Source organism: Gallus gallus, chromosome 18 (genome assembly GCF_016699485.2).
Source record: "Gallus gallus isolate bGalGal1 chromosome 18, bGalGal1.mat.broiler.GRCg7b, whole genome shotgun sequence".
Taxonomy (NCBI): Eukaryota; Metazoa; Chordata; class Aves; order Galliformes; family Phasianidae; genus Gallus; species Gallus gallus.
Window position 1 is genome coordinate 2,435,355 of NC_052549.1, and position 11,972 is coordinate 2,447,326.

Consider the following 11,972-nt stretch of genomic DNA (forward strand, 5'->3'; position numbering starts at 1 on the left):
TGGTGGAAGGCCTTGGAATAGCAAAAAGCAAAAACCCATACAGAAGTTAACACAGAAGCACAGGTATGAAGAGTTCTATTAAATCTAAACATTACCAAGGCTCCACTGATGCTTAGATGGACAGGAGAAATGAGCCAACTAACTAGCAGAACTACATAAAAGTGGATTTAAGCTTTAGAACAAGCATTTATTAAAATGAGCCAAGTGTTTAAGCAGATGTTCCAGTCACTTGAGATAGAAGGGCTGCTTGTTGAGCCCGAGTACCACCAAGAGCTACAAGCCACTGTGCAGTCAGTCTACCAAGAGACAAGGAGCTCCTCTGAGCTGTATGCCACAGACAGACAGCACTCAATGTTGTTCAAGGAAGAAATAGCACCAATGGCTTTGTGACTCCTGACTCAAAAGGAGATGGCAATACACCAGATCTTCCAATTAGTGCTTCGAAACTGCTGAAAAAGGAAGCTTTATCTCATTGATTTTAAGCACTTGAACACATTCTTTCCTGGCCCACTGAGTTGATATTAGATATTCTGCATTCCTAGCACTTTCTAGCTTTTAATTCACCTCTTATTACCATTTTTAATAGACAGCAAGTTAAAACAAGATACATGTTTATTCATACGAGCAATTAAAGAGCAGTTATTCAGCAAAGTTAGGTTTTGTAATCTCTCAGTTCAAACAAGCCATTTGATACCATTCACTGTATCAGTTAAGCATGTCTGAGGCAAGTGCTCTAATGAGCTGCATGAGCTAAGCACCCAGAGCTGCCATTTAGCATTCTATTTTTGAAAGATGCTTGCAGAATTATTTCCACAGGAGAAATTTTTATTATTTGTTTTATGACAACAGAGTTCCTGACCCGCACACAGCATGGAAAAAGACACAGGGCTAATCTAAATGCAAAGGACACAAAGCATTTACGTTATCAAAACCAGAGCCAAGACCCACTTCCTCTATTTCAAATAAGTAAAGGAATGGCAATCAGATAAACTTTAGCTGAATGAGCAACCATAATGAACCCAGTAATTAGTACTTACATAGATGAGCCCAGAGTAATACCGATCCTTTAAATTATGCAATACAGAGGCTTCATTTAAACAGGTTAATTCTGCCATGTCTTCCACCTTTGAGAACTTGGGGGGATTCATCTTCTGAATGTCATCTTTATTGACCAGGGCTTTCTTTCCATTCTCTGCCAGTTCAACCAACACTTCATCCCCCCTTTCCTCCTTGATGCTGGCTGCCTCAAAACCATGGCGCTCTGAAGGAATCCACACCAGCTTCTTGGCAGTCCAATCAGCCTGGGTGGCAGGGTTGTAGATGACAGCCCTGTCCACAAAGAGGTATCTCTCGGGATCTTCCTGCCCAGATCGCTGTGCCATTGTGGGAAGCGAAGGTGTCCTCTATCAGTTACCCTGTACATTGCAAAGGAGAAAAGCAAGAAGCGCGTTACATATTGAACTCCTACCCATGAACAGAGCTGTGACACCAATTAAACGGTCTGCCACCAACATCTGCATCTTCCTTCGGGTGACAACATAGTGTGAAGGCTTTCCATAGCATGAAACTGCCGTACAACTGGGAGTTCCTATCCGCAGTGGCCCTCTGAATAATTAAATCACTGTCCAGAAGTCAGTGATCTTCCATGCATAACCCCAGACCCACTACAAAAAAAGCAGCACAAGCCAAGTCCAGTTGGACACCAGCTAGAGAGACACTGCAACAATGGCAAGAACCTAAGAACAATATGCACCTATATTTGGTGGTTAAAAAAAGGAGAGGTGATTTTAACATAACCTTGCCAGCTTGCACAACTTCCACTGAATAGCAAATATTATAAATAACATTCAACACATAGCTAACTACAGTAAGGAGCAGAATGAGTGACACCAGGTCATTTACTTTAACAAAGAGTTGACTTTCAACTACAAACAAGCACTTCAGAAGCTCCAACAAGCCTTCAAGCTCATCGTCATCCTAAAGCTCCAAGACTTTGCACTTCCACAGCTCACTTCTGTTGCCAACTGTGAACAAATGACATTACCACATTAAAAATAAGGAATGCCTGGCTCTCGAGTTTACCTCGAGGCACAAGGCAGCGAGTTGAGAAGTGATGTTGGATTTTCCAGCAGCTTCACAGATTATTTGAAGGTGAATGAAAAACTGCTGATAGGACCTTCTGCACGCTCGTTTTATCTCACTGCATCTATTTAGGAGGGAGGACACGGCACCCTCAGTTAGCAACACCACATCCAGAGCTCGTGGGCTCTGTCTGCAGTTCCATCTGCAGCTGCCCAAACAGCAACAAGGGCAAGGCAGACACCTTGACCCCGGGGTGCGCTGCCTGATCGTGCACGCTCTCACTACTGATGTTGAATACTACCTGGGCACACGGTGACCTCTCTCCCACCAGGCGAGCCGTGAAAGCAGAGAAGGTTTTGCAAACCGCATTCGTCATCACATCACGGCTGGCAGCTCTGCAACGCATTCAACGTGCAGTTATGCACAATGGTTGTGCCTCCCTCCACGCACGGCGAGGAGGATCGTTACGTTGGCCAACCTCAACGTAAGGCAAACGGGAAGGCACCGAACCCCCGGTGCAGGAGCAGACCGCTCACTACAGACCGTCTAATTCAAACCCAGAGGCGATGACTCAACATTTAAAGTATTCCAGAAGAGCCTCTGCGAGGAGAGCCCCGCGGAGAAAGGAAAACGCCGAGAGGACCCCGTGCGCAATAGCGGCAGCCCTCAGCCAGGAAAAAGCAGCGAGCAGCCAAGGAAGGACACGCGGCGATGGGAGTCCGCACCGCCCGCACCGCCCCGCGGCCGCCGGGCCTCAGCGCCGCGCTGCGGGGACGCGCGGGGCCGAAAGGAACCGCAGCGCGGATCGCCCCGCGCCCACCGCCCCGCAGCGCCGCTCCCATCCCCGCGGCGCCCACACAAAGGCTCCCGCGCTTCGCCCCGCGCCGCGAACAATGGCATTTACATGGAGCGCCCAAACGAGCGCGGTTCCCACGCAGGGATCCGGCGCTGCCAACGGGAGGAGGGAAAAAACGAAGGGATCGAGAGAACCCCTCCGGCCCCGAACAAAAGGGCGCGGGTCGGGGCCGGGCCGTCCCCGGGACCCCTCGGCAGGGCCCGAAGGACAAAGGGCAGCGGCCCCCGGCCCGGCCCGGCCCCGCGCGGCGGCTGCGGAGCGGCAGAAAATGGCCACCTCCCCTCGGCGCGGTGCGGGCGGCCCGCACAAGGGGTCTTTGTGTGCCGGACCCGCGCCACGGCGCCGCCCCCGCCCCGGCCGCACCGAACCCGGCCGCCATCCCCCCTCCCTCGGCCGCCCCCCGGGAGCGGGAAATGCCGCGGCCGGGCCCTCCGCCCCACCTGTGCAGCGCCGCTCACCGCCGCGCCCCGCAGCTCGCGCCGCCCGCCGGCTTCTCAGCACCGCGCCGCTCCGCCCCCCGTCCGCCGCGCGCCTTTAGCGCCACACCGACCCCTCCGCCCCCCTCTCGCCGCCGCCTCGAGCCCCGCCCCCGCCGCCGCCGCACGCCTCGCGCTCATTGGTTCCCTCACACGTCCGTCCGCCGCCGCTCGCTCGCCCATTGGCCCTCCGCGCGGCCGCTCCGCGGCCACGGCCATAGCAACCTCCGCACGCTACCCTCCAAACCCCGCCTCCTCGCTTCGCCCCGCCCCGCGGCTCTCATTGGCCACTCGGCTCCAAGCTCTCCTCTCACTGGGCGCTCGCCACGCCCGTCGCGGCGGGCCTCGCCCCGCGCTGCAGCACGCCCGGCGGGGGGCGCGGCGCGCTCACGGCTCTGCAGCGGGCGGTGCGCGCGGTGCCGCAGCGCGGGGCGGGCGCGCGCCTCCCCCTCAGGAGAGCCCGGGCCTGGCGGATGGCGGCCCCGCGGAGAGCAGCGCCGGAGGTGTGGGGAGCCCTCCGAATGACCATGGCGGCAGGGCTCGCACGTCCTGCTTCACAGAGAGATGAGGGTGTTGACCCGCAGCGGCAGGCAGATGAAAGCCCAGGGCTGCGCTGGGTGCTCCCACAGAGCCCACCCACAGCTCAGTGCAGCCCAGGGATCGGCACCCACAGCTCTGTGCAGCAGTGCCTGTGGTAAAGGACTGTTTTTCTGAGCCCAAAGCTCAGCCAGTCCCCGATCCTCAAACGCTTTCCCCACCATCCCACCTAAGACTAACGGCACCATTGCTACGGGGGCGTCCATGTGCGTAAAACACAGTGTGTCCGTGTTTCCAGGGGTGAAATCCAAGCAGGTAGATAAATACCAGAAAAATACCGCTTCAGGTTAAACGACCACTTGAAATTGTTAAAGCAATGTGCAGGATTTGGGCAAAAACATTTCACTCACTTCTCATGTAAAGGCTTTACCACTGTTGTCATGCACTACAAAGCCGATTTCCATTATGGGAGATGGGTACCTACAGAGAATCACAGAATCACAGAAACGCTTGGGTTGGGTTGGAAGGGACCTCGAGGATCGTCATGATCCAACCCCAATGCTGCAGGCAGGGCCACCAACCTCCACGTTTAATACCAGGCCAATACATCGCCATGCAGGTGGGAGAACCAACTTCTGCAAGGAGAAACCCGGTAACCAACATGCAGCAGCTGTGTGTTGGGTGTCACATCCTCCCCCAGCACCCACCGGGAAGCCAATAGCCCTCATCCTCTGCCCTCCGATGGCTGCTCCCTGCAGGGATCAGTGTCCCTTTCCTTGCCCTGCTTTCTGGCTGCGGCAGCGTTTGGGCACATCTCCAGGGCTCACAGCCTGGCTCCGGGCTCCCTCAGGAACCCCCAGCCTTGCTAAGCAGGACGGCTCAGCACCTTTCTGGGTCAAACTGTCCTTGGTAACTTCAAGTACCAAACAACACCGAGCCAGAATTAAATATTTAAATGCAGGATTTGTGTATGTGTGGATGTGATCTGTGCTTGGTGGTGACAAGGGACACAGGAATGAAAGCCATGTGAATTTGGTTTCTAATTCAAATCCTGGCTTACTGCGACTCCGGGCAGATGCAGTTTCTTTCCATGCCTTCAGTCTCCATGCAAGAATGAGGTTTCATTCTCACCTCGGCCATCTCAGTGGTGAGATCACATTGTGCCTAACGTGCTTTGACACCTTCAGAAAGAAGGCGTGAGGAGAAGGCAGAAATGCTGGTGTAAAATCTGGCAGCTTTGTTACATAGGTTCAAAACCCAGACAAGTTTGTAGGAATTAAATAAAAGTTGTTCTACAATAAAACGGCTGTGTAGTAAAGATGTACAAGGCAGGAGCTTGAAAGGAATTGGAAATCCAAGCCTGGTGCTGAATGCTTGAGATTCAAAGCTTTGTACGATGTAACAAATTACAGTAAGATGAGGTTACACTTATGTCTTGAGGCATGCTGTCCTGTAGGGCCATGCTGTGTTTTTAATCACATATGTCAATAGGAAACGTTCTGAAACAGGAGGTGTTCTCCCGGCATGGGTCAGCACCAAATATGAGCTTCATTGTCTCACCCGCCATATATTTTAGGCCTGGAGAGTTTAAAAACTTAGCTAAATTGGGAATGGAAAGTCTGCTTCTTACTCACAAAGGGGATTGCACAATAGTTTGTCGGACGGGCTGCTGTGAACCTGATGTCAGACCAGCAAAAATAGCCACCTCTGCAGCAACTGAGGCAAGGCCCAAACGGCAGAGAGAAGTGTTCTGTCCCAGCGAGCCAACGACAAGCATGAGGCCGTGTATAACAGCTTGTGCACGACATGGGATGTTCTGCAGAACGCCAACGGGTGCCTTCAGAGGAGAACAGATGACGTGGAGGATGTGGGATGAGATTGGCTCGTATCAACCTGTTGCAATCGTGCTGGGAGCGAGACCAAAATGGGGACCTGTGCTCACCCGCTCCTCGTTTCCTCTCTTCCTTCTCCTTTCTTCCATCCGTCCCGTTGGCAAGGAGCAGACGTTGGGAAGGTAGAACAGGATTTTCACCGCCTCGCCTTCCACCCTCTGCACAGGGTTTGGCATGCATTTCTCTTCCCTTGAGGAAAGGGAGGGCTTGTTCACAAGCCTGTTAAAAAACCCGAAACCTGAGCCTCCCTTTCCCCTGGAAGCAGAAACGTGTCTGCAAGATCTTTCCTCCTCCCGCACAGCTCACCACGTCTGAGATTGGCCCCGGAGCACCACACTGCAGGGCTGGGAGCTGCTGGGTGCTGCTGGCCGGCTGGGAGCAGGCAGATCCCCAACCAGATCCTCCTCCTGCTCATATCACAGCAGTGCTTCCCATTTGCTGCGCTGTTTTTAAGGGAAAAGGATTCAACCATTAGATAGTGAAAAGGCAGAGAGAAACATTTCTGAGGCATCATGGGATCACAGGGTACTTCAAGCTGGAATGGACCTCAGAAGACCACCTATCCCAGCCTAGCTGTGGTGTTGCAGATTTCAAAAACCATGAAGAAAACAGTGGCATTTCCCCATGTATCCACTTGTACAGGGCATGTTGCCTAGTGGGGCTCTGCCTCACCCAGAACCAGCCTCTGCCCAGCACAGCTGTGATATTATGTGCCTGGATGCCAGCAGGATGAGCTCGTCACACCTTCCTCACCCGATGTGAAAGATTTCCCTCTTTCAGATGTAGGGTTCATTGGCTGTGTGCTCCCTCACACACCATTTCCATTGCCATGAGCAGGGCTGATGTGTTTGTACCTGTACAGCAGCCACCTTGGCTGCCCCAGCAGTAGATCCTATTTATCCCCTGGTTATCTACTCCCTGTCCTGCCTGCCCCACACTGCCACACTGATCTGAAATGAATGCCGCATTCATAGCTGGGCAAAGCGATTGTTCTGAGATGTGTCACATTCAAAAGTTCCCATTTCCAATGCCCTCCTATGCACTCGATAACCAAAGCCTTCGCTGAGTCTATGAGCAGAGAAACAAAGCTGGGACACAGGTACAGTGCTCATGGTGAGAGGGTGAGAGGGTGAGATGGTGAGGGCTGCAGGGACACTTGGGCCAGGCTGTCTTCAGCTGCAGGGGACCCCTGGCCACAATCAGTGGCAGGGCAGGACAGGACGTGCACAAGGAACTGAACTCATTATTGCACATCCCAGCTCCAGAAGGAAAAGCATTCCCAAATCTCACCTTGTGCTCAGACACCAGCTCTTTCAACTCTCCCAACTCTATAAAACCCAAAGCAAACTACAGCCTTGGAGCACCAACCATCACCCATTGCATGCGGCAAGTAATGGCGTGCAGGGTTTGCCACGGTGATCTCAGCGTGCCGGGGAGTTTCCCAGCTTCAGCCAGAGCCTCCTGCCCGGCTCCATACAGCCTTTAATTGGAGCTGATTTACGGCATTTTTATTGCTGCCGACAGCCAGCAGTTGGCACAGCAGGCAGCTTCAATATTACTTTTGCATTTGTTGTTGAATCACCAGTTGGAAAGCGATCACGGGGCTTTTTATAGCCGTGCCGCCACCTGCTCACATGAGCATCCCGGCACCCTGACCTTTCTCTGGTCTCCACATAAATAATTCTGGCCTTTGGGCCAGTGTCCAGGTGTCCGTGGGGAGACCCAAATTCTAGTCGGGAGGTGCTCATCCTCCTCAGTGCTTCCAGGCTCGGTGCTTGCTCTGCCATCCCACGGGGCTGGGGCTGTGCTTGGGAACAACCCAGCTGGGATGGTGGCCCCAGGTATCCCCAGCTCAGGCACATCCCAGTGCCACCATCATGCTACAGTGCAGGTCAGGGCCAGAGGAGCACATCCCGGTCACCTGCATCTCCCATGTTCAGTGGGAACCCATTTCTTTGAGTTATGTCTCTTTTGCTGCGTAGTCCTTTCTGTTTGTGCTGATACATCACTTCTTGGTCCTTCAGGCATGAAGGATCTCTGTCATCACCCAGTTCACCATTGTGCAAGAAGCAAGATAAAAGGGGAAAAGGAGGTCTCTTTCCATTATCACAATGTTTTATCATACCACACTCACAGATCTGGTCTGTACAACACAGCTGGTCTTTATAATCCTCCTCTGCTCCTGTTTTATCTTTGGCTTCAGAGCAGGACAGCTGGGGCTTGCAGACACCAGCATCCTGCTGCTGGCTGAGGCCAGCTGAGAACCCCTCCCCTGGAGCCCCCTGATGAGTGCAGTGCATTCAGGGTTGCTTCTGGGGATGCTCTTGCCAGGTGCGATCTTCCATCACACACCTATCACAGCAAATCACAGTCCCCGTGTGCCAGTTGGGTATGCTGTGCAGGGAGCTCCCAGCACAGCTCTGGCAGCCAGGCTCACCCTGGGATGTAGCCCCCAGCCATGATCTAATTCAATTTAATTCAATCCCATTTAATGACTGACTGAACCCTACCCGTTTAATTAGCAAGCCAATACTCAGCTATCAGTGGTCATCGACCTGGGAAGGGTTTGGCTCATGTGCCAAGCCCTGGGCTGGAGAGAGGGGATGGGAAAATCAATCTCTGCTTTGAGTTCCCTGGGGGCAAGGATGAGCAGACCTGGGAGCAGTCAACCCCCCGCACATCACCAGGTTGTGAGCTCTGAAAATAGAGCACAGGGAGTCAAACACAGGGAAGGGCTGGAAGGGCTTGGGTACCACCAAATGGCTCCCAGAGGGACTGAAATGCCAGTCCTGTGGAACCCTCCCATGGGATGGCAGCAGGGGCTGAAAGAACACAGCTTCCCAGGAAGCAGAGTGCATCCAGCACGGCCATGCTCTGTTCCCATAAGCATCACCCTGTTCTCATGAACATCTCCCCCAACACAGTTCATTTCTGTGAGCATCGCTGTGTTCTGATTGTCTCCCCATTCCCATAGGCATATCCTCAGCCCTGTGATCATCCCATGGTCATCCCATTCCTCTGATCCTTGCCCCATTCCCATCATCTCCCCACTCCCATGGCCATCTCCCCATTCACATGGCCATCTGCCATCCCTGTGATAATCTCCCCATTCCTCTCATCATCTCCCCATCTCCGTGGCCTGTGTTCTTTCCCCCATTCCCATGACACCATCCTGCTCCCATGCAGGTTGCATTCCCATTTCCCACCTTGGTGTGGGTGCAGCCTGTGTCAGGCCACAAAGAAACCGGCCTCTAATATGCATTCCTTAGAAATTGCTCCCAGCTCAGACATGCAGATGAAGACCAAGCACCATAGTGCTTTGCAGAGCCTTAGGAAGGAGATAAAGGCGATTTACAAATGATTTGAAGATTTTATATTTAATTGGACTTGTGCCTTTTCTCATCTGTATAAGATGGGTGCGATTGGTCTGACCATCTGAAAAGGCTGTTTGCAAAACAAACATGCAGGCTATTAATTAGCCTGGATATAACCTTGGTCTCCTTTGACTTTGCTGAAGGCACTGCAGGAAGGGCTGCACCTGCTGGAGGATGAACCCTACTGTGTTCTGCCAGCTGGGCACAGCTCCTGGTGTGAGCATCTGTGTGTCATGGGAGAGCTGCAGGGCCTGCAGGTGCCATAGATCGGCACTGTGCTGTGAGCTGATATATGTATGGTTATTCCAGAACCAACATCTCATCACAGAGTGGAAACTAAGCCTGACCCTGGAAAAAATAAAATACCCCTTTTTTGCATCATTCTCTGCTCAGCCTCCACAGATGCCTCCAGGACAGCTTGGCTGAATCAAGACATTTTTCAGGGTAAAACCACGTGGAAATGAGTAGAGAGGGAGAGTGCTTTCACAGTGCTGTGTTTAAATAGCACCCACTGAGAAGTGCTGGCTTTGCGTGGTGCAAACACTGCCTGAGGATGGAACAGCTCAGGAGGGCCTGCAGAGCTCCAGGCTGACAGAAAGCACCAAATTTCAGCCCTGCAGCAGGCAAGGAGACATCCCAGCAGCAAGCACAGACACTGCACCCAGGGACACTGGTACATCAGTAGGGAATGGAGTGACCTTGGGGGACAGAGCCAGCAGGGTGGCTCTGCCAGCCCCCAGCCCAGGCTCTCAAAGGAAGCAGATATAAAACTGCAGAGGAGCACTTGGCACCAGGTCCATCCCCATCGCCCTGACTGGGGGCCCACAAACCCTTATTGTGCCCACCAAAGGCATCGTGCTCCCCCCTATCCAAGCAGCACCTGGGTGCCGGGAGCACCCCTGCCCCACTGCTCCTCCCCTTGCCTCTCCTCCCAGGAATGCAGCGAATGCAAAAGCTGACAGCTGCCCAAACCAGCTTTTACCCTTATATAGTATCTGCTTACACGCTCCCTGCTGAACGCCGGGCTGGAAAAGCCTGATGGTGATGTGGGAAGATAAAGAGCTGCAGTCAGAGTGGGGATAAATATTTGTCATTTTCCATCGCTTTGTAAGAGCAGGCAGTGAGGAGCTCAGGAAACCTGCGATTAAACTGCATTCCAATCTAATTAACCCCTGCCCGCCTGGTGCTGGCACTGCAGGGGTTAATGCTGCTGCATCACACAGCAAGCTGTCAGCGGGCATTAACCAGAGTGCTGCACTGTGCAGGGCTGCATGCAAATCGCTAGTGACAGTGGGAAGTGGCAGTGTCCTCCATCAGAGCCCCCCAACCACGCACTGCTGTGCCCCAGCACCTCAGTCTGGCCTGAGCCCTTCTGGCATCACTTCGGGATCCCCATGCGTTTTGGTGATGCTCAGCAGAAGCACAGAGCAGAGCTGGGCCTTCCTGTGACTCACAAGCCACCTAGGCAGGCTGCCCCAATTCCTACTGGTTTTTACTGGGCTGGTTGCTGCTCTTCCAGAGCTGCTGTGGCCAGATGTGCCCCTGCTGCAGGAACGCCCACTCGGCACCAGGCAGTATCCCTGGTGGGAAGCTGTTGGGAAAGGACATGGATCTGCCATGTGCTCAGCTTGGCCCTCTGCATATCCAGCCCTGCCACCCATTCCAAACATACCCTCCATAGGCACAGAAATTCATTTTCCCCTCATTTCAGTCTGCTGGCTCTCTGCTTCTCATTTGTGCTGAAGACTAACCACAGCCTGCACGTGTAGCGGGCTGAGCGTGTGCAGGCAGGTCAGCCACCCAGAGCCATGCACAGAGCTCTGTGCAAATGCATTCGTTATTCCTCCCCATTTCTCTGCATGGAGGTGCTTTCACTGGGGCTGCTCAGCTGTAATCCCCCCCCTCTGGGTGCACCACAGGTGCTGTGTGCCGGATCTCTGCATTCCTGGCATGCCTGGAATTCCCTGACGCTTAACCTCAGCTCCAAATTTCCTGGATTTATAACATTTGGTTTTAGGTTAATAGCAATGAACTTGTAATATTATTCACTCCAGACTGCTGCTATCTGAGCTGCCCTGTAACTCTGGCTTAATACCGTGCATGGAACGTATACACTCGTTAGACTGCCAAAGCTGCCTCAAGAATTTCAGCTCTCTGCTTCTATTAAATCTATTAAACCTGATATCTCAGTAGCTTGGAAAGGATTGCTTTGAGTAGGAAATGTCCCCCCTCCCACACACACACTGCTGCTGGATGCAGCCCCATTGCTCCCCATCAGGATGCTTCCTCCTTAGTGCCGTGTCTGCAATTTCCTCCAGGCAATAGCAGAGCAAAAGCTTTCCTACTGGAAGCAGTTTTGTCCCCAAACCGGTATTTTTTTTTTCTTTTGGTTCCTTTCACAGGAAATGTTTCAGGTTTCAGATTTTTATATAAAAAATAAAATACCACAGAGTGAAATTATCCCTCAAGGAGAAACTGAAACTCTCCTGCACCCCATGTCTGTGTGCATCGTGCCCCTGGCCCAGCACTGTGAGTGCCATCTCACGTCCTCCTGTGCTGTCCTGCCCAGGGTTCAGGGACAACAGGGTCCCATTCCCAGCCCTGATGGCCACATTGGGCTGATTGTGTCCAGATGTGTGGTTTTTTTGCTGTAATCCATTACAGGTCACGAGGCAGCTTGTTGAGGAGCCCCTCTAAATGATTAAAGGGAAGAGGAGTGACTTGCATGGGAGGTTCCCATTAGCTGTGGTCACGC

General features: G+C 53.0%; 1 protein-coding gene across 5 annotated transcripts in view; it reads right to left on the reverse strand.

The window, feature by feature from the left end:
* MYH10 (myosin, heavy chain 10, non-muscle) overlaps positions 1 to 3,434 on the reverse strand; it is a 93,229-nt gene extending 89,795 nt beyond the window's left edge. For 4 of the 5 annotated variants that reach the window (XM_040649469.2, XM_015295125.4, XM_046901984.1 and 1 more), the window contains exons 1-2: positions 3,379 to 3,434; positions 1,038 to 1,415 (exon numbers count right to left, since the gene is read on the reverse strand). In XM_040649469.2, coding sequence (XP_040505403.1) covers positions 1,038 to 1,382 — 345 coding nt within the window. In that variant the 5' untranslated portion in view covers positions 1,383 to 1,415; positions 3,379 to 3,434. Of the gene's footprint in view, positions 1 to 1,037; positions 1,416 to 2,383 lie in introns of all 5 variants that reach the window. The other variant, XM_015295124.3, reaches the window with a different exon arrangement.
* Positions 3,435 to 11,972: the final 8,538 nt, after the last annotated feature.